At 36.1% G+C, this 22515-nt stretch overlaps 3 protein-coding genes across 4 annotated transcripts; 2 read left to right on the top strand and 1 right to left on the bottom strand.

Moving 5' to 3' along the window:
- Positions 1 to 509: 509 nt before the first annotated feature.
- LOC106151417 (protein Dr1) lies at positions 510 to 3656 on the bottom strand. Its single transcript, XM_013524671.3, has 4 exons — positions 3474 to 3656; positions 2555 to 2957; positions 2034 to 2197; positions 510 to 1560 (listed from the first exon to the last, which is right to left on the bottom strand). Exons 2-4 carry the CDS (start codon positions 2796 to 2798, stop codon positions 1396 to 1398), a joined length of 573 nt encoding a protein of 190 aa, XP_013380125.2. The 5' UTR covers positions 2799 to 2957; positions 3474 to 3656; the 3' UTR covers positions 510 to 1395.
- Positions 3657 to 3769: 113 nt separating this feature from the next.
- Positions 3770 to 13778, top strand: LOC106151497 (uncharacterized). 2 transcript variants are annotated; one of them, XM_013524791.2, is made up of 5 exons: positions 3770 to 3949; positions 4419 to 5343; positions 5547 to 6195; positions 7313 to 7567; positions 10221 to 13778. In XM_013524791.2, the coding sequence occupies exons 2-5, from the start codon at positions 4426 to 4428 to the stop codon at positions 11522 to 11524; spliced, it is 3126 nt and encodes a 1041-aa protein (XP_013380245.2). In that variant the 5' UTR covers positions 3770 to 3949; positions 4419 to 4425; the 3' UTR covers positions 11525 to 13778. The 2 variants fall into 2 exon arrangements, with proteins under 2 accessions (XP_013380245.2, XP_013380244.2); XM_013524790.2 differs by having other exon boundaries at positions 3771 to 3949; positions 10218 to 13778.
- Positions 13779 to 15604: 1826 nt separating this feature from the next.
- LOC106151421 (uncharacterized) lies at positions 15605 to 18515 on the top strand. Its single transcript, XM_013524674.2, has 2 exons — positions 15605 to 16097; positions 17116 to 18515. Exons 1-2 carry the CDS (start codon positions 15984 to 15986, stop codon positions 18361 to 18363), a joined length of 1362 nt encoding a protein of 453 aa, XP_013380128.2. The 5' UTR covers positions 15605 to 15983; the 3' UTR covers positions 18364 to 18515.
- Positions 18516 to 22515: the final 4000 nt, after the last annotated feature.

The raw sequence follows: 22515 nt of genomic DNA, 5'->3' as shown, positions 1-22515 counted from the left end.
CATTGTAGCCTATGTGCTTTACTGAACAAATGCCACGCCCATCATAACGTATGAGAACTTCCCTTGCTATGTCATGCCCAACCCCAACTGGCTGACAGTTTTATGCAAAGTTTAAAAGCCCTTGCTGCTCACCCTAGAATTTTACATGTTCAAGCTTTTTGTGCACATCACCTTCGCTTTAACTGTCTTTTACAAAGTAAATATAAAAGCTGGTATTTTTGAGAGAAAAGTAAAATACCTCTGGTGGGAATATGAACAGGGGTCAAAATTTGGATGTGAAAAGGCATGGGTGTCAAAGTACTAATACCATCTGAAGTTGGGTACACAAACTTTATTTGTAAGACAGTGTGGGCATGTTTTGATACCAGGAAAATTAATGATGTTATCAAAATGTGTTGAAATAAATGCAATAAATGTGTTGAAATAAATGCAATGTTGCACATTAGGCCACTGTTAGAAAAAAAGTGTTATTATGTGATAGCATTTTCATAAGACAACAAACAAACAACCAAGTGTTAGAGAAATTTTATGTGATGACTGTTACAGTACAAAACACCAGCTCTGCCTTGATAAAAGCTTCAAAATATAATACAACCAATGACAAGTCTGTTCAAAACAGTCAACCTTCTCCCTATGAAACCAGGCTGATACTATATATCAAAGCATACTTCTTCACAGACTGGAGTCTTCTCTGTGAAAATCCATGCACTTCTTGCTTATAATTCCTGTTGAATGCAAGAAAGTAACATCCATAGGGCAGTGACAGCAATAAGATTTCTAAGAAAGTGTTAATAAAATGATATCTAATTAAATAAACCATGCACAATCTCCTGTGTGCCTCAAAGTACAAGTCTTGTGACTTTGCCTTGAAAGTCAAACTCTTTAAAGATGTCAAAAAAGAAGGGACTTCTAGATTAGTATTGGTTTTCCTCTTAAAACCACGGTTGGTGGTGTGCATTGTCTAAAAATTTGCAGAAACGATATGAACTCTCAAATAAAGATGGTCCCTTGCAGGCCTCCCTTAACTATGGAAGATATGATTCTATATTACTTCTGGACGCTTTCTACAATATAAAATAGCACATACACCTTTGCTGAACTAGTTGAAGCACAGTCAGCTTACAACTTTTTTTTAATTACCCAGGAAGGATATAGGACTAAATTCAATTTGGTCCTACAATGGGCTTATAATCACGTGTCTCATAAACAAGAGTTGCTTCAAACATAGGATGGTCTCAATGTGTGTAAACCAACTGTCTATTAAAATGGAATCCCTCCTCCAAACAAAAGGAATTGGTCATTGAAAATATTAAGAACATGCATAAATGCACAGTGATATTCCTGACCAAAATCCGTTGTTCATTTAAGAACACTGGTTGTTATGGGTGAATTAAACTAACTGTAATCATCCTCGTCATTATTACTGTCATTTAATTGTGGTACAGATTGTTGTGGCTGTTGCTGCTGCTGTTGTTGCTGTTGTTGTTGTGCTGCTGCTTGTGCTGCCTGTTGCATGGCCAACCATTCCTGCTGCTCCAAGAGAGCCTGTTCTTGACGTGCCTGGGAACACAAATTTAAAGTTAAAATATCAGTAATATGTTTTCTAGACTTAGTACTATACCTTAGTACTATACCAATTCCTCTCCTCTCTTTCTCCCTGTCTCACTAATTAATTATTCACAATGTCAATCAAATGACTACAAGTTACAAGTACATGAGTGGCAAGGTTTTTTCCAGACAGCAGTCCAGCTATCATTTGGGGGGCTACTGGCCTCAAAAGACGGCCTATACGTTCAAAGACAGCTGGACAGCTTGTGAAATTTTTGAGGAATGACAGTATATTTGTAGTTGGACTGCTTTTAAATTGGTGACCAAATCACAGAGCATGCTATGTACCCCAAATCTTGGGGGAACCCCCAGTGAGTCGTGAACAGAATATGCACAATTCAACATCAACATGCCCTCCTCTTCAAAGCTTGTTTTATACATCACCCTCTGAAAAGGAACCATATGTTTCACCACATCCTTCATACCTTGGCAAATAATTCTTGCTGCTGCCTAAGCAATTCTTCTTCAGGAATCCCTAAATTTTCTAATCTTGTGCTCTGTCTTCGTTTTTTGGCTGCAACAGCTTTTGCTTCCTGTAATACTGCATATGCCTCTTCTTTGTATGCCCCAAAACCTAAACTTTCCAGTGCTACAAAAGAAAATAACTTTTTACAGTTACAATAAACATTTTTTCCCTTTCATTTTCTTACAATTTTAAAAGGAAAACAGTCCCATTTCTAAAAACATTAAGTCTTTAACTTTAGGTGTTGGAGTGATTAAACAGTTTTTTTTTATTCTTTTACATATAGTAATCAGTCTATAGTCACAATTATCACAAAAACAAAAATGCCAATGCAATAGTGCTTAAGGTTATGAATCTGTAGTTAATCATTTCATCAACAATGGAATAAAATTAAAAAATAATTAACAATGCTTATATTCAAAATTTTATCAAATGAGCATGAGATTATAGAATTGTCACTTTAAGCTCTTCAACAAAACCTACCCCCTAACACGTGCTCTGGAGAAATAGTCTTTTTCTGCTGCTTATTACAAATGTCATTTGCCTCAGATGAGACTAAGTGTATAAACTCTGTGCAGCAGCTGAGAACAAGTTCTCTTGCATCATTTGACACACGAACATTGGGAACTAATTCCTTGATCATCTTATTGAGTGCTGCTCGGGGAATGCTCAGTTCATCATCTTCTTTCTCACGAGCATCTTTATCCCTGCTGTGTTCTGCCGCCATAATAGCTGAATGATTGTAGGAAGACGTGACCCCCTGAGAACTGTCCAAATGTACTACAAATGCCTTGGTATGTGAATGCTCAAAATTACTTCAGTTCACTCGACCCTTAATGTTTGACCATGTTGTCTGCATCTTTGTATGTGTTTCAGCATGGGAAACCTAATAAGCATACAAAAATACATAGTTTATTTTTATAAATTAAAGTGCATGGAATAAGTGAACTGAAAACCTTGGGGTAACGTATGTAAAATCAAGCATCTCAGTCAATTTAGCAAGGACTTATAAAATTTGACAATTTACTAGTAAATAATTCAATGAAATAGAGACTTATCTGAAGTACAGAGTAACAGTTAAAAATTAGTGTAGTGTCTAACATTCAAGGTTGTTAAACAAGTAAAAATGTGATAACTGTAGATTTAAAACACTATGTAACATAGACAGGTACATGACATGAACAAAATAACGAAACTGTTGCTGGCTTCAAGCTCCAGTGGGGTATTTATTGTCAAAGCAGCACGTGCGTTATCATAGTTTACAGTTGGGGAAATATACAGATCAACAACATGGTACATTGTAAATGCTGGTGTTTGGGAACCATTGTTCACTTGTCAAACATAACAAACTTGTCGTGTTTTTTTTTTTTCGGCATTAAATTGACATTTGGTCACTACTTACACATCAAAGTAACAATCCAAACACCACTAAATGTTGGTAAGTGTGATGTTATCTCATTAAATGAAAACACAGGCCACTGTCAACCATTCAACAGCAACCACGAAAATTACCGGAAATAATGTAACAACTAATGCGCATGCGTTGCGGTATCCCTTATACCAAAATAATGATAAAATTTTAATTGAAATTAAAATTAAATTGTCTACCAAAGAGAAAGACATGAAACAATTGAAATTGTGTGATAAAGCTACAGTCTGTAGACATAGTTACCTTATTAATTTGTTTTGAAGGCATATTTTACAACGATTTAAGCGATCAGACAATGCAGGAAGTTTCTTAGAGGTCGGGTCAGGTAGATGAATGACTGATAATGAGTGATGGTGTGACTCAGACAAACAGAGGAGAGATGAAAACGGCGGAGTAAGAGCAACGGAACTTAACTGATAAGACTGCGCCAATGAAGTTGGGCATACAACGTAAGTAATGCAAGAACATTTAGATCTAAAACTTGTCTGTGGTGCCCCCGCAAAGTTCAGTACGAAAGTTACTTTGTAAGTTTTGAACTTTTGCATTTGTGAAACTTTTGAAAAGTAATATTGACAGGTAACGAAAGGGTACTCTCTACCAGGGCGACAAATTGATTTTTCACAAGATATTCACAGATATGCCTTTAGATAGATAGATAGAAGGTATTATGATTACTATACATGTAGTTAGCTTACTTCTTTTTGCATGGAGAAGAGACTTCATAATCTGTACGTGCAAACGAAAATCGTTGTTTCTTTATTGTCTAAATGATATATTATTGACTTATTTTTTCATCTATTTAATGAAGTGGCCATTGAATAAAAAAGATACATGAAAATGATTTGAAAAGAACATATAATATGTGCACTTGACTTAATTTAATCAGGTCCCTTATTCCTTCACTTACCTCTTTTCCAGAGTAATCATGTATGTGTATTTGGTGAATGTAAAGGATGGTGAGCATACCCGCGTAGTACCTGATGTCACCCTTCGCCACGGCTGCATCCCAGTGATAGGCAACACCTCTCCATTAGATTCCCTGGACCATGAAACTGAGAGTGTTATGATAGAGCCAGCTGTTTGGTTTAAAGTACTGATCCTGGATTCCGTTACTATTGACTGTAATCGTCGTTGTATTCAGTGGAGCACTGAACCCATTTGGAACATTAACAGAAAACAAAAGTCCTTCACTAAAAGGTGTGTAGGGACATATGGGGTAAAGGAGGAGTTGGTAGATAGCCTACAGTCTAATAGTACTACCACACGTCTGAGTAGGACTCTGTTTAGTCAAGGAGAATGCTATGACTTTAACTCTGACCTGGATGAGTTGTTTGACTATGCACTGGAGATGTTAGAGAAGTACAAAGTAAAAAGCATCACTGACGCTCAGTTTCATGGCATGCTGCTCAGACTTTTACACTGCTATATATTCCCAGCTATCAAGCTCACCAGAGATGATTTGGGTTTGTTGGAAGTTGCCTACAAAGAACAGGAGGAAAAAATTGCAAAGATGGATGAAAAAATAAATGTTAGAAATGAAGATATTGCGAGAATAAGGAAAACAAAAAAGAATCAACGTTCACAGATCTTACAAGTATGGCAAGAGGGGAATAGTGGTACACCATCTGATGTAGTTTTGAAAACGCTGCTCAGTGATTTAGACAGAGATATTAGAGAGGCTGAAACTGACTTGGATTTTACACAAAATCTGGTTGAAGAGGCAAAATCTGGAAGTGCCTCTCCAGAAGAACTGGAAAGGCGGCGATGTGAGAGAAATGAAGCACACAATATCAAAGAGTCACTTTTAAAGACAAGGGAAAACATAAGGCAAGGCGAAAAACAGGTAACCTTTTTTAATGACCTCATTTATATTCTGAGATAAATACTAGTACCTTTAAAAGTATATGATAATAACAGTTCACTGTTGATAGAATGACTATTTAACTGCACTGAAAATATACATTAAATGAATTAAGATGGGAGGTTTGTGATAAGATACTATAACATTTAAAAGCAGAAGATATCAATTTCAATTTTAAATTCTAGCTGACCAAGCAAAAATCCTGGATAGAATCGCTACGCAGTCGGCGTTCCAAAGGGTCTAAAGCTAAGTCTAAAACCCTCATCCCCCTTTGTGACATCTTCCTGGCGCTGGACAGACGGGCCAATGACCAAAGGAAGAAGTGTGAAAAGCTAATGGAAAGAAAAGTCCTAGCACTCAGTGTTAAAGAGGCAATAAGAATGGCCATTGAAGACTTAAAAAATAATGCAGAATCAACAGGGTTGGAAGTGTTAAGAGGGAGCACTCGTAGGGCCACGGATGTGTTACAAAATGCCCATATTCCCAGTGAATGGATGACCCTGAGTGAGAAGGTGGATAACATGGTCAACAACCCCAACCATAAATTAGGGCAAAGGCACGCTGAATTCTGCTCCAGTATAGTCGGCCAATGTGTTGAGCTCAGAAATAAGGAATGGTCAGTCTTTCAGCATTCTCCGGCCATCACAACTGACCGAGCATCCCTGAGGAATTCATTTGCGTTGTGCGAGACTATAGAGGACCAACTTGCCACCCTAACTAACACAGAGAGTTATGTGATCATAGACTGTGCAGAGAGTGAACAAAAAACACCCAAGCAGGCAGTTGAGCACATCAGAGATAACATAAAGCAGCATTTTGAAATGATGACCGCAGGTAAAAAATGTCATAGTTTCTTAATATGTATGCTAGCTGTAGTGTGGGGTTTAATTGCCTGGTAGCTAATGGCTTGAAATCTGTGGTTTTGGAGGTCAAGATATGTCAAGTTTTTAATCATTTAAGACTGGAAAAGTAACTACCAAGTTTTGCATTTTTTCTTTGAAATTTTTAAAGCTAATACAAGTACCAATATAAATGTTCATTTTGTCCTTGGAATGACTGATGTGACACTTGTGGATGATGCTCATTTTTATCAGAGATGAAACACTTTTATCTCTGATAAAAGTGAGCTTCATCCAAAAGTTACACGTTTTTATATGATAATTTTACATTATCAAATGGCAAATATGAGGGTAAATATTGTGCACTTTGATTATGTAAAAGATTCATATATATCAAGAGATTTTTAGATGTAAAATTAATTTCACTTCATGATATTATGAAACATGGACTTATAAAGTAGTCATGTAGTTCTAAATTATAATATAAACATTTTTTTATACATTTTTGTGACATCTTTTTAATGACAGTGTAAAATGTAAATTGTACAAACCATTGGGGCAGGTTTTAGTTTATTTATTTCCTTGTTTTTTCTTGTTTATCCTTATATTGTTGAAAATACTTGTTATATCTAAAGACTTTGGCCTATTTATCTAATTGAGTGATATGCTTTATTGAACCCAAAGATAACCTAGACTAATATGGCTGTGACCCGTTAGTTTGTCACGTAGACATGCACATATACACATGTCATGTGCCAGACATTAAGAGAGAACAAGAAGCTTGGCAACTTCTTTTTTCTAATATTTCACACTTTAGATTCTCAAAAGCTGCTATTATCTTCCTCTTGTAAAATCTATGTACATTTTTTTTTCTAATTTTTCATAGCTTCTTTTTAAAGTTAAATAATTTTATATGAAAGGTCGACAAATTTAGAGAAAATGGTGTGTTGGTTGGTTTTTCTAAACACTTTTGTTTCAGCTTTTGAACTCATGAGATAGAGATACTTAAGTCACTTTTCTTCAGAGAGTTCCACCAGTTCTCTTTGACGTACCAAGCACTGTTGACTCTTTTCCTTACTTCATAATATTTTTGGTATGTTATATTTATCCAGACTTGCAAGATGCCTTGGGATACTGCAGTGAGAGCATCTACAACAAGCTGTGGCTGTGCTATGAGACCCACTTCTATGAATTTGTTCTCCCTACACTGGTGGACTTGTACCAGTTCTGCTACAGGGACACCTGCACCATGCTAGAACTTAACCTAGGAAGCCTGACATATGGTGAACTGGAGGTCCAAGAACCCTGGCTGCTAGATTTGCTGCAGAATCAACATAGGAAGGAGAGTGGATTCTTGGAGGAGGAAGGTTTGTATCAAAAACCCCTTTCCCATACCTGGATCGATCTAGCGGGAACGACCCATCTCTGAGGGGTTTCTCATTAAATTGCATTTAACTTAAGTGGCTTAGGTGTCTGGGATATCTACTGAAGCTGCTTAAGTATTGCTTATTACCCCTAACAGCTGCAGTAGGTGTCCTAGACATCAGAGCCGCTGAAGCTGAATGCAATTTAGCAAGAAACCCCTCAGAGATGGGCCAATCCTGATAGATCAATCTTGGTATGGGAATGGAGTCGAAGAGAACAACTCAAGTGCACATGTATGTACAAGTGATCTGCAACATCTCTTCCAGAGATTAAAAACATTTTGTACACATCATTAATTAGTCTTATATTTTTAACAGATACGTAAGACATGAAAAAATGTTAAGAAATGGGAAGGATCCTTCTCAGATAGCTCTGATTAATTTTATTTAAATTTTTTTCTAATTTTGAGATTTAAAAGTTGGTGTCTCTGGGGTGAGAAGAAACTATTTTTAAATTATGTACTCATGAAGTCTTGTTTAAATTCAAATCAGCTAGATTAAAATTTTAAAGATTTATACGCACATATCTGGTCAGATAAATTTGAACATATATCAGTTTAGCAAAAAGTGTGTCACTTAGTTATAATTAAATCATGACATGACAGTATTTTGGAGAAAAGATGTTGAGAAGCTTGAGAAAAGGTCCACTTATGCCTCTTCCAGGCAACATACCTCTCAAATTAAACAAAGTAGTTATCTGTCTCTTTTATTTCCTTGTTCCTTGATGTTATGTAACATGCATGACTTAATGAAACTTTATCAGCATTTTGTCTGATGAATACAGAGCTGATATATCATGCTGTGTACATACAGGTTTTGTCTGATAGGGTTGTTTAATGGGATTATCACATCTTGGCTTAACTCTGCTCACAGTGGAAGTTTGCCCCCACCTACAGTACTTTGATTCATGATTATTTGCAAAAGTTCGGTTTATTACATACTTGACATAAACAAGTATTGCAGTTTCTGTGTAGTTCACTACTTCATGTTATTTTATGTAGTTAATTTATTTTGCATATATTTTTTGTTTTCATCTCCAAAATCCACCATTAATGAAAATAATGGTAACCCCTGCATACTTTAGGTTTCAATAAGTTATTGTTTCACTTTCAGTTCCATTTCAAAATTGAAGGAAGTAAATTCCATTTTTGATATATCTTGGAATTAAGCACCAGCATTCGAAAATGTTAGCCACCAGTTCTGCATAAAATCTTATCACTTTGTACCAAAATATGTTCTCTCTAGGATGGTTTAAATATCAAAACCATTCACATCATTATCTCCAATGTAGATAACCAACCCATAGGACCACCATTTGGATTTTATTAGGGATGCGGTGGGTGGGTGGGTGGGGGGGTGGGTGGGTGGGTGGGTGGGGGGTGTGCATGAGGACTTGCAGGAAGTAGCCATCTTTCATAGTAGTATCAGTCAAAAAAAAAAGGAAATTAACCCCTTCTCCATTTTTCAGCTTTGATGAATCTTTGTAATAAGTTGAACATGTTTATTATGAGGGGAATTTTGATAAAAAGTTTTCCCATAGATGATAAGCATAAGATAATGAAATGCCAGACAGCACTGGTAAATAGTGATGCAGATACCTTATTTGGCCTAATGATTTTTATATATAAAGGGAAAGAGTTTTGTGGCCTATTTTTAATGTGCTTTGACATTAAATGCTACCATTAAGACTGAAAAAATACTAGGTAGTGCATATTCTGTCCTGAGCCTTAAAAAAATTACAGTAAATTATATGACTGTAGTTATTTCCTTCCTATGCGCCACACCAGGAAACTGTTTTCAAGAGGCAGAAATAAAAGGGACTCTGTGATAACTACTTATCTTGTTTTCACTAGATCTTGAAGTTTGGTGTCAGTTTGAGCCCCAACAATGCTGAAATAAAGTCTGACATTCTTTGTCATTGAGTACCACTAAGTAAGAGAGGGTGGAGGTAATTTTTTATTGACCCATGAAATTAGAGATCTTGAAAGGAAACTTAAACTACACATCATAACACTAGCTCTTGAATTTGTGGAAGTGTGACTTGACTCAGCTCTGTAACTATATTATAAGTGTGCCATGTATACTATTAGGTTTTAATTTACTTGTTTGGCAGGTAAAATGTACTTAATCTAGGTAATGATATTCCAACAAACAATTGAGTTACAGTGTTGGGCAGCATTGGCTTATGAAATCTTACATTAGATATTAAGCTTTAGAATTCCAAAATGTAAAATATATTACCATGTTAACCTTCAAATGTTTGCGAAACATACGTATAACATGTGCAACTGCAATTAACTTTGGAAAGCACTTTTATGACTCATGACTTAGAATTAGAATGTACTTTTTAAACTCCTCAAAGGATTTTTAAAATTTCAAAATTTTTAGGATTCTGGATTTGAAAATGAATTTTATATGAATTTAAATCAATCAATAGCAGGTAATTTGATATGGCTCTTCTCTTCAATTTGTTTTCTCTGTGGGGGGGGGGATAGATCAATTAATATTCAGGAGGTAATGGGTCCTTTTAATTGTGCTGTTATTCATGGAGGCATATAGAATAACCAAAGAAAGCTTACTTTTGTTTTTACAGAAGATGAAGAAAATGCCAGCCCTGATATGGTTGAAGCACCCATTGGCAACACTGAGGGTACTGACCAGGATGTGCCAACAACTGACCACTGTGACCAAAGTGAAACTGACCAGCCAGTGACTGACCATGCTGATCAGGAAATGAAAGACACTGACCAGGCTCATTTTACTCTCCAGCAGCAGGACTCGGGTCTGGAGACAGACACTGCTGTCAACATCAAAGTTCATTCTGTGAAAGAACAGGAAATATCCCAACAAGCAGTTTCTGAAAAGTTCCCCTCAGATTCAACAAAGGACACACCCTCAGCTGAGCCAGAGCATGTCATACCATATAGAAGGGACAGCCATACAAAGACAATGAGACGAAGCAAAGGGCAGGTGTATGTGTTTGATGACAGACAACCAGTAAGACTGCCAGAGCAAGGGTTTGATCTGGAAGATATTATGATAAAGTTGATCAGTAGTACCGAAGAAGATGACCAACGTTTACATGGAGAATTGGGAGAAAATGGTGTTAGTGATGAGAATGTGGGGGGCTCTGTTCAGCTGCGCAACTCAGAACCCAAGCTGTGTGCTGGACATGCTACCTTGGATCTTGGAGGAGATCCAGCATCAATGACCAGAAGATCATCTCCAGCCATTCTTTCTAATGATCCTCATCAGAAAGCTGTGCTGTCTCCATCAAATTCAAAGCCAGAGGATGAAAACCTTGACACTTACAGTGTTGACAGTGGCAGTGTCACATCCGATGAAGAAACATGGAGAAATACCATTTTAAGTACCCTGAATAGTTTCGGTTTAGAGACATCATCTAGCTGTGATATTAGTCAACACCGTGACGGTGATTTTGACTGTGCTGTCAAATTAAGATGCCAGGTCAAAGATGAGGCACCAGCAGACAAAACTTTCTGTCAGGTCTTTCAGCCAGTTATTGAAAGCATTGGGAAGGTTCTGGATGAAAAAACCCCGCTTGCAAAACTGCAGCAGCTGACATGTTGCCTGCGCCTGATAAATTCACAGGTGTCCCGAATCAGGGCAAGGAGGAACGAAGGTAATGTCAGCATGTGTGCGGATGACATGGTGACAGTGCTTACTCTTGCACTCCTCTACTGTGATCCTGCCACAGTCAGCGCCCTCTATCCTACTGTTGTGCTGTTGTCTGAAATCATACCTCCATTTCTAGAGAATGGTGCACATGGATACTCACTGGTCCAGTTCCATGTGGCATTTCAGATTATATTTGGAGAATTGATGAAAAAGAAGAATCAGGCTGGCAACCAAGTATTTGCATTTCAGACAAGAATGTAGCAAAAACAGGCAGTATTATACAGGCAGTATAACCCTTTCTTTCTTTAAAATCAAAACTTGTAAGTGAATAAGGAACGTTACTTACTTACAATGAATTTTTTCTGATGGGGGCATCCATTTAGATATACTGTGAAGAGTTATGAAAGCAATAATTTAATGCATGTTCTAAATTAAATGTTGTACTCAGAAAACTATGGTTAATGCAATAATTTTGTGATTTTGTCATTTTTGAATTCTGTTGATAGCTGTCCTTTTTTTCAGTGATTGATAATTGATTTTCATGTTATTTGATTGTTTCATTGTGAATATATTTTTGTATTTGGTGAGCAACATCCTTCAATTTCTTCACACTTGTGAAGAGTTTGTACACTGTTATTTTAAAGTGTTTCTGTGTGCCGTGTTTATAATAAACAAACCTACACTGTGATCTCAAGTATACCTAGGCCACAATCAAACAATAAGGAGAAATTTACTGTTAGTAATTACTATTGGTGTAATAGGGCATAATAAAGTTTTATAATTGTATTACAGCAGGATCTGATTTAGATGACACCCAGATTGAAGTTGATGCAAAATGCAATGTAAAGACAGCTGATATGCAATTTATATGCCTTGTAACTCTTATTATTATTATTATTATTATTATTATTATTATTATTTTAATTTGATTCAAAAATACTATTGACAAACCGAGCTGTTAGGTTTTTTGTTTCACTGGCACAGGTATATGCAAAGGGAAGCACTGACCACAATAGTTTCATTCTCCATCTTGTTGAGCATAATTATTACAATGGTTGCTTTTAGCCCACTTGAGGATGTTTTTCTCATGGAAAATTACCAGTGAAATAGAAGTTTGCTGTGATATACAAACCAGCCATATATTAGGCTGCATGTTGCTTTATGACTACGCTAAGATGAAAAACAGATTTTAATGTATTATATTTGTGTGTACTTGTACTTTTCCTATCTAAGAGCTTTTTGTGCATTGTCTAAAGAAATAGTGTCTGAATTTTTTTTCTTTGAATGGAATTTTAAGTTTAACTTAAAACGTTTTGTTCAGCCTATGCTACAGATGTTTCATATTCAGGCAAATGGAATTTGTGAATATTTTGATATCCTATTTTAACGTCATTTATGAAGAACATTTGTGAATGGAGTGAAGTTTATCACTTTAGTAAATAAGATCAAAGTGGATCATTTTTCAGCAATACAAATTATGTTATTTATGCAAATGTAATGCAATTAAACTTTTGCTTATATGTTTACTATCTATTGATGAAAATATCCCATATCTTCAAAGTTTTTAAAGGGGGAGGAAGCCTTGATCAAGTAAGTTTTCCAGTGAACAAAGTCACTACAGGCTTATTGTTATTTAATTAATTATTTATCTATTTCTATTTATTAATTTATTTTTTGATTTTTGTAAATTATGTCCAGGAAAGTTATTTTTAATATACATATAAAAATATAATATTTAATAAATATTAAATTTATAATAATTGTAAAACTAGTTACTCTTGATTCTGGACCTTCTGGTTGATTAAGTTGTATATGTGTTTGTACTAATACATACTAATACATGGTCCTACTGTTGATAAAGGGATATGGTGCTGCAGATCTTAAAGAGGTTTTGGTGCAAATATAAATTTTGGGTAAGACCTGTTATCATTAGTAAATGTACATCATCTTTCACAATACACATCTCTGCATTAATTTTTTTCCATCTGTTTACATTATCTTAGTTCTCCAGAATGCTGGGTATGTAAAGCGACAAATGGTTACCTGATGAATATGATGCCTTTACTGGTTAGGGTTTTTCGTATTGCTTTTGACATCGATTGTAAGTTTTTTTTTTTTTTCTAGCAAAGTGATATTTAAAAGGAAATGGAACATAATCCTGCCATTCTTTCTTACGCATGGTTCAACATTTTCAGTGGTATATTTTTATTGTTTTGTTAATCCCATCTTTTCAGGGAAAAGTTTACTGCTGAAAAATCAAAGCTAAGAAGCTGGGTATGCCTTAGGGTGTGGCCTTTTTTATGTCATTAATGGCCTAGATCACTGATCAAATCAACTGGAGAAAATTACTGTGATTGTACTTTGGTTTATATTGGCTAAAGAGTAAACTACAAAGAGTCCAAACATATGAATTGTATAACTATACACTTATTACATTACCAAGTTCATGCTTTGTTGATTTTATATAGATTCTTTGAATTTGATTAAAAAAATAAATAAAATTGATATAAAAATGTATTATCTTCATTGTTACCATGTGATACAAATAATTCTTCAGTAAGAAGTGTATTGATAAAACCTAAAGGGATAGTAACTCTTCGTTTCGGCCAAAAAATGAATTTTCCTGGAGTAAACAACAATTTTCCCATACTTACCAATGGTTAATGAATACATTTTTACATTCAAAGTTAGTCCCTGATTTTTTTCTAAAAAGTTTGGTTTTTTGTTAAAATCTCTTAAGAGATTTTAACAGAGTATAGCCATCAATGGAGGTCACGTGGTCTAAAGACGAGCTCAGATATCAGAATAATAGGTATAACTGCCGCTTTTGTGGTAAAACAGAATATATTATATTTTTATGAGTTATTCGCAATGTTTTTTATTGAGAAATATAGATCTCATACGAAGAGTTATTATACAACTGAAGCCACACCAAATCCTGTTTGCCTATATATGTTTATTTTTAATATTGTTTTATCTTAAAAGATGGGATGGGTGGTTTGGTGACAACAACAGTCTGGCTTTTAACAGGAAAAGCAGACCTTAATTACTTGGTTCACATAAAATTTTTTGTTTTCATCAGAGGTTGGAGGGGTGAAATTAATGTTTATAAGGATGACTTTTTGTCAGTTGTTTTACTTTGTGAGATGATGGCATAGGCGTCAATGTAATACAATTAAGGTGTTAAGCCAAACTTGAACCAAATTCAAGAGTCAAATCATTGTTTATTATGTCCACAAAACTGTTTTATTAATTATTATTTTTAATTACATGATGACATGCAACGATCTTCAGTTTGACAATTTCTCTTTCTCCTCTTGACTTGAAGTGCCTTGAGTGGCATACACAATTTAGTCATTTATCCTTTTTAAAATTTATTTTATACAATTTAAGGTCAAGAACATAAGAAACAAGTTAAAAAACTACCCAAAATAAACCATCATTTTTTATCCTGACATACAGAAAGTGAAACAAAAAAAAAACGTGTTAACAATATTCCACAGAAGAAAATGCGTCGAATTCGAATCACAAAAGAAAATTTTAACCTGTCTATCACAAAATAAACAGCATATTTGTTGCAGCACTGTTACATCCTCATATCAGCTGTAAAACGTAATGTAACAAGAAAGGAGAAAAAAGTAACTGAAAGGTTTCCAAACGTTTACCTTATAACACAGTAGCCTTTCTTTTTTATACAATGTAATGACGTAAGGTTTCACCTAGGGTCAAAATATTGTCTTTCAAATCGCGACAAGTTTTCTTTGTATTACATATGTAATCCATTGAACCGGATGATAGGTCGGATAAATCTCAACTAAAGAAACCTTTATTCGTGTGAAACACTGAATACACAATCGTTATGGTACAAAAGGCAGCAAAGGGCAGCAACATAAAGGTTTGTTTATCTTTCCTGCTGTAGAATGTAAAATATTGTGGTTGGGCGAGGAAACAGGTCTCGGCGACTAATGTCTAAATTATAGTAAGAAAATGATAGTTATATCAATTATTTTACAAAAACATGTTTGATTAAAAAGAACTTTGGTTTATTTCCATTTTCCATTTGAAAGCCACAAACACTGCGTATGTAACGGCAACTTGCCAGACAGGTAATTACAGGTGGGAAAAATCAATAGTTTACAATGAATTAATTATTGAACGATACATGGTTTAGTCCCTAAGTAATAACGCAAATGAATGCAGTAGCCAGTGCAGTATTCTGACTTTTGATTAGCTCCAGAAAGTTTAATATCCGACCCTGAGAATAAATTCACGGAAATTCCCCCATGGATACTATCAGACTTATTGATCGTTTGAGATCTGTCACCGTTGCTGGGGAGCCCTAACATGAGAGCGCATCAACAAAGGGGGAAATTAGTACAACGAGGCGACGTGCTTCACGCACTGAAAGGCAGCAGGGCAACTAAGCAATAGTGTTACCAACCATCTAAAAAGTGGCGGACTGGGATTTGGGCCAATATTTTGGCATCAATTTCTAGAGATTTGCTGTCCCGTCCCTTCTTGGTTCCTATGCGCTTCGAAGTTGAGGCGTACGTGTGACTGTGACGTTTTATCTTTACTACCGAAACGGTTGCCGACGTGGTAGTAATATTTACTGCATAGACATCGAGTGTGTTGATGTCTGTGTAGCTAGGTCGCCTATGCCAGAGCTCAACCCGAGGGTAGTCTATGAGAGAATTCCGTTAATGCTGTGATATCAAATATGGTGAGCAAACTAGCTAAACAGCTGGTCGGGGTGTTGAAGGAGACAGACGATGAAGGGGAAGCTGTCAAAGAGTTCTTGGAGGAGATCAAGGAGGAAGGGGAGAAGCCAAAGGTAAGAGAGGAGTAGCCCTGAAATAATTACGCAGCGGTATGGATGGTGGTTTAGACTTTTTGCCAAATGCCCAAGCCTGCATCTAGCACTTTTAAGAGATGTTCTTTTTTCTGAAAAAGTGGATATTTCTACTCCAAAAAATAATTGAAACAAACGGGAAATGGCATAGGATCTTTAATATCAAGTTATGATGCAAAACAGTTCATTAACATCCCCACCACCCCAAATCCACCTCCTTTGCCTACAGAACCAACTTGTGATTGATCCATGATCTTTAATAGGAACACTATTTGAAAATCTGACCCAACAAAATCAATTAAATGTTATATTCGTGAATGTGTTGCCATGGATCCGTCATATAGCCCTATGGCGTGTATGCTGCCCGTTATAAACTGGTGTATATGTCTTCATTCCTATTGTAGCTGCCTTTCTAGTCAAAATATTTCACCTCACTTTAACTGAATGATAAGAAAAATTCAGACAATTAATGGTGGGTATTTATTTTATTTAGATAAAAACTTTTCTTTAGTCTGCCAAAAATGTTTCTTAAATTTTATTTATTTATTTATTTATTTATTTATTTATTTATTTATTTATTTATTTTTGCCGTCTTCAAAAACAGGCCCCTTTATCATAGGGCCTATGTTTCTATGCATTGATTACGATGTATCTGTTGCGTATGTTTGTGACGTTAGCTACTATCTCTATACATGTAATTGTGACGTATAAACCGTAAACCGTGCAGGTTGACCTGACTGTTGCATAGCAATGGCTAGGTGTATAAAATACCTTTTCCAAAAAAAAAAAAAAGACATTGAGAGAAAAAACATTCTCTCTCTGTGAAGTGATTTTGTTCGATTTTGGAACGTTGACTTATCAACCGACTAATGTACGTAGTAACGTAAAAATGATTGTTTGTCAACGTCAAATAAAATTGAAGTAAAGCTTCTTAATCCCACGTTAAAAGTAAATATTTCTATAGTAAATAGGCCTACAGAGTTTACTTTAATCATTCCAGATCGTCATAAGCGTCCAGATAAGCGGCAGCAATGGGATCACTCCCCTCCATGCCGCTGCGTATCTGTTTGACAATCCGGTCGTCTTGGAGATGCTGATAGCGACCGGGATTGACGTTAACGAGACTATGGTAAGGGACGGTAGGATTTACAATCTGGATGGGAAAATGTGCCAGGTCCGAGAATTCTCCACCCCTCTTCTACTCGCTGCAAAGAAAGGTCACAAGGGGAATGTTACCGCTCTGCTAAAACACGGAGCTAACCCGAATAGTTTAGATGCTGACAATAACGCATCGCTGCTGTTTGCCGTTAGAGGACACCATGTCGATATGGCTAAAAGTTTGATTGAAAAGGGTGCTGATGTCGATGTGAAGAACAATAAGCAGGTGTCTGCTCTGCACATCGCCTGCAGGCGCCACGGTCAGCAAGTGTCTATGCTGAAACTTTTACTAGAAAGCAAAGCCTGTCCGGACTTTCCGGATGAAGAGGGAAACACTCCTTTACATATTGCGGTGTCTCGCGGAAAAATCGAAAGCGTGAAACTTTTGTTGCGTTACTGTGACGTCAACCGTACAAACAATGAAGGGATGACGGCAATGCACATTGCGTGTATGAAAGATCTTCGCGAAACTGCCAAAATTCTACTGAGAAGTAAGGCCGATCTTATGATTCGCGATGAAGAGGAGAAGAAAGCTTTAGATTATGCCACACCCCACATGCGACAGGTGCTGCTAGAATATTCCTACCTTCCAGAAGGGACGGATTATTTATTGGAAAAAGCAGACGAGATGACGGAGATAGGAGAGAACGATGAGAGATCCTTAAAGGACGTCGAAGAAGCTAACACACCGGTGCCAGCAGATGTGCAGGAGCTTCGCGCGCGCTCCATGACGCTTCACCAAGAACACCAAGAGCTAAAAATTCGTCATGATGAGTTAAACAGCGATCATACTCGTTTAAAGAAAGATAACGAACAACTTTTAACACGCATAAGCGACCTTGAAGCTCGACAAGAGCGGTTAGAACTCGCTATTGGAAATCTTATGGAAACGTACGACTCGGCTCTTTCCAAGACTGTCCATATGGAATCTAAGACGGGTGAGCTGGAGGATAAACTTGAACGTGTGTCGTCCGCGCGAAGGAGGCCGGGAAGCTCGAGACCGAGACACAGTGGGGGCGATTCAGAAGAGGAAGAAGAAGAAGAAGAAAACGATGACGAAGAAGATGAAGATGAAGAGGAAGATGACTAACTTACAAGACATTTAATGATATTATTAAGCTTATGTGTTCAATATATTTAAGCTTATGCCATTTACGTTGAAATGTATTTATGTATTATTTTGCTCTAATTTTTATTCATTTCAGTTAGGTATTTATTTTCTCATTTTTATCAGCGGGTTTTTTTTTTTTAATCTTCAACGTAAGCACGATATTTTAACGTTTCATCTACTAACTAAGATTCTGAAACTAAAATAATCCTGCATTCTCTGCGTTTTGTTTGTATAGTTTTTCTTATAAAAGAACGCTTAATTAAATATGTATCTATAGATCCTTTGCATCGATATGTTCTTCAGTGCTGTTATTGTGTTCTAAAAGCACACCACAATAGGATTTGTCCATTGAAGCCAATCTCTTTTGCGGTTGTACAATAATGTCAGCCAGCAACTATTGTAATATCTAGTCAATACCACTTAAAGTCTTGTCAAAAATTGCTGATGAGAATATCTCGATACGTTTTTTTTTTTTTTTTTTTTTTTGACAGCATAACATATGGATTGTTAATATTGTTATTTGTTTATCCTTTTCTTATAAGTGATTCGTCTTTAAAAAGTTACAACTATTTGCTGTATAATTTAGCTATGTTGCAGCAATTTTTTTACTACATCATAAACCATCAAGCTAATCGCTTTTGATACGATCCACAGTGGTGTCAATTTATTGTTATGCAATAAATGATGTGAAATATACCCTTTGCTTTCTGCTTGAACTAAAAAGAACGCATTTTTAACTTGAAGATCAGAGTAATTTCATAACTAGTAGACTATGTAATAATAATAGTAATCAACAAGATCTTCAAAACCGCACTCCATGCACGTACGTCTCAGCGATGTGAATAATAATAAAACGTTACATCTGGATTTATTAGTCATTGTGGAAAATACAGCATAGTCCTTCCTAATGAACATAAAAACTGAATCCTTTATCATTATATAAGCTTTTCAGCCTTTGCTAAAAAAAAAGAAATCCTTTACAATTACAATGAAAAGCAAAAGTCTTTAAACTGATCATAATATTGCTTAGAAATGTAAGTTTTAAGATTTGTTTTAAAGGTGTCAACATTCATTTAACGTTCCATAGAATAGTGACCGCAATAGAGTAATCGATGGTATTTCCCTTTTTATTTCCGAAATTGAAAATCTTGTTTTCCTTTTTTTTTTCACTAATCCATGTTGCTCCCTTCTCTGATTTCGGTCATCCACGAGTCGTGATTTGACGATTGTGGTTGGATTAATTACATGTAATTGCGACAACGACACTCTTAGCTCAACTGATGCATTTAAACGATCTAGGCACCTTGGTACAGCAGATTCTAAACTGTCTTGGTAAAAATTCCTCTAGCAATAATCATGAACACCATGTTTTTCTGTAAATAAGGGGAGGGATATATATTTTGTCGCGAAATTACACACGCAATTAAAACATTTTTAATTAATATTTTGGTTAATATCCGAGCACGTGCTATTATTTGAAAGACAATAGAATAAGCAGCTGCCATATGAAATGTCACCTTCTTGGAAGGTGGAACAAAGTGTTTTTTGACTTTTTCACTTCAATATATTTCAAATACGCTCAAACATTAATCATCCCTGGCTTTACTTTCTGAAACAGTGATTAATTGTCAGTGAGTACAAACAATGGCTGAAGACAACCGGGAATTTGTTAATTGATTTTCCATATTGATGGTCAATCTGATGAATTGTCACTTCGATGTTGATAAAACAAAGGACGCGAAAAATTATAATGACACTGTAAATTAACAATTTCTGGGTTTTTTTTCTTCTGGTATTAAAGTACATTTGCTCTTTAGTGTGAATGGAGAAATGAGGTTCTCCTGGTTAGTTGAACATATTAGAAGCAAACCTAATTAATGACAGAATGATGAGATACTACCTAATATCCAGGGTCCAGTTTTATAAAGGGCGATAGTAACTAACCAGTGTTATTGCTAAATGCCCTTTCTAAAGATGGATCCAGGTGTTTTGATATAACTAAGCGTTGAAGATTTTCCCGCTTCCTTCACAAAGGGCTAATGGACACATTAATAAGGTGCAAAAGCTACCCCCACCCCCTAACCATTACAAGGCACAAAATAAGATTCTTATAAGTACAGAAATATACCGGAATAGTTTTGCTGATAAATACTGTTGTCCGTATCTATGTGAGGGGGAATCACCATAATACAGATATTTTCCAAGAAATGTTATCACACTTTCGCTATTATTCTAAATGGATAATATTGTTGCATAAATCAAAACATCAATAGGATTATGCACCAAAAGATTAATAAGGGCTTTTCCTGGTGTCTTCCCATACCTCAAATTAGAATGGCAAAAATCATAGTCATTTCCAAGTAATATGATTTCGGATCTTGTCTGCTTATCTCTGAGGGATCGTCCCGTGTTACTTGTTCCGGGAAACACAATTAAGTTGATGAAGAGGTGCTGTATAATAGAAGGTTACGTCTGGAACATGATAGCTCGGAGATTATTAATCGAAATATGTAACGAGTGGAGACGCCGGCGTCTGTAAGCCGCTTTTTTTACTGAGTATCATTTCCCCAGTTTATCCACATTTATAGTTGAAGTTAGACCCCAATATTTTCTGTAAAATGGACATTTGGCGTAATATACGCCCCCATGGGATATAAGGGGTTTAGAGATCTTGATATATGTCGATAAGGTCGATTGAACTAACGTGTTCGCCAAGGCCTACACGGGATGATCTGCTACTTTGAAATAAATCGCCACAAAATGGTCGACTCCTCAACATTTTCAAACTATTTACGTCAGATTGCAGTACGATTGGCCAATAATTCGAGAATATAACAGTTAGAATGCGTATTTTGAATGTAAAAAAAAACTTTAAGAAAATAAGGATGGAAGGTTTTCCGGCCGTAAATTAGGTTACACTTTTCAAAGCCAATCACGTATGATCAGCAATGGAGCTGATGAGAATGCTTAACAATTTGACTGTTTTCTCTTTATCTAGCTGACGGGATAGGGACATTAAACTAATGTTGTTTAAATAATTCTAGATATCGAAATAAGCGTATAAAATGAAAAGCACATAGAAAACGAAACGAGAATCTGAACGATGAGTTCGCTTGGGTGACGCCTGAAAGTTCTTTGTATGGGTTATGCTTGGGTGCATAAGTTTCTCTCCAAAAAGTAGGCTACTCAGTTCGTTACATCCAGATGTACAAGATGAACAATGTGGAAAATATCAGAAATATTATTGTAAGCATTTATTGCAATTTCAGTATATCACCAAGTGTCAGTTTTCAGAACTAGAACGATATTCAAAAGTAAACCATTACTGGTAAAAGAGTAATTTCCTTGATCGTAAGCACGGCGGACACTGACACTTGTGCGGAAGGCGTCGTTTCCTGTAATTAAATCAGTGTACTCTTAAGGATTTGGTGTACACCTATGACGATTTGTGGTTTCTAAATCTATATAGTATGACGGGAGTATCGAAGAAAACAAATATTGCAATCCCTACATCAAAGCCAGTATATTTTAAGTGGAGCAATTAACCCATTGAGAAAAAAGCGCATGGACGTGGGCTGGGGGGGGGGGGGTAGTGAAAGGAATTTTCCTTAGCCCTCTATTTCCTGGCAACTCAAATACGTACATGGTTGAAAAAAGTAGGGAGGGGGTAACCTATCTAAAGACAGCTTTATCAATATAATGCTATGGGTTTATATTTTTCTCAAATGTAACTGTGTACCAGTTTGCTAAATGCTCGAGGAAATTGCGTGCTCTCGAGACTGGCCAAATGATGCCTTCGCCTTTTCCTAAATGTAAGCGGGGAGAAAATCCACTGAAATCACTCCAGCCTCAAGTCAACGCACAAGCGGCCGATACTAAGGATTTGACCAAAGATCGCTGCGATTGCTCAGCTTCCCGTTAGTTCCGTGTGCGCCTGTCTGAACTACAGTGGGCGCTTTAACATTCTCATAGTCGGTTGATAACATTTTGCAACATGATCATTCTGAATTAATGAACACACTCTCGTACAAAAAACCTTTTACGTAACCCTTAAGAGTGTATATTAAACAGCCAAGTTCGGACTGGGTAGAACCAATTTGTAACTCCGGTAATTGTAATTGAAACACTAGA

This window comes from Lingula anatina, chromosome 3 (genome assembly GCF_051362555.1).
Source record: "Lingula anatina isolate TDL-2025a chromosome 3, LinAna3.0, whole genome shotgun sequence".
Taxonomy (NCBI): Eukaryota; Metazoa; Brachiopoda; class Lingulata; order Lingulida; family Lingulidae; genus Lingula; species Lingula anatina.
Note: the sequence above shows the minus strand (reverse complement) of the source record. Positions and strands in the feature narration are given on the sequence as shown.

Bases quoted from the DNA above. Each gene is read 5' to 3' on its own strand.
- LOC106151417 (XM_013524671.3), bottom strand. From the start codon at position 2,798: ATGGCGGCAGAACACAGCAGGGATAAAGATGCTCGTGAGAAAGAAGAT. The intron at 2,198-2,554 runs GTAGGTTTTGTT...TTTCTTTTGTAG, and splicing joins TCCAGAGCACGTGTTAGGGG to CACTGGAAAGTTTAGGTTTT. The intron at 1,561-2,033 runs GTATGAAGGATG...TTGTGTTCCCAG, and splicing joins AGCAAGAATTATTTGCCAAG to GCACGTCAAGAACAGGCTCT.
- LOC106151497 (XM_013524790.2), top strand. From the start codon at position 4,426: ATGTATGTGTATTTGGTGAATGTAAAGGATGGTGAGCATACCCGCGTA. The intron at 6,196-7,312 runs GTAAAAAATGTC...ATATTTATCCAG, and splicing joins TTTTGAAATGATGACCGCAG to ACTTGCAAGATGCCTTGGGA. The intron at 7,568-10,217 runs GTTTGTATCAAA...TTGTTTTTACAG, and splicing joins TGGATTCTTGGAGGAGGAAG to AAGATGAAGAAAATGCCAGC.
- LOC106151421 (XM_013524674.2), top strand. From the start codon at position 15,984: ATGGTGAGCAAACTAGCTAAACAGCTGGTCGGGGTGTTGAAGGAGACA. The intron at 16,098-17,115 runs GTAAGAGAGGAG...TAATCATTCCAG, and splicing joins AGGAAGGGGAGAAGCCAAAG to ATCGTCATAAGCGTCCAGAT.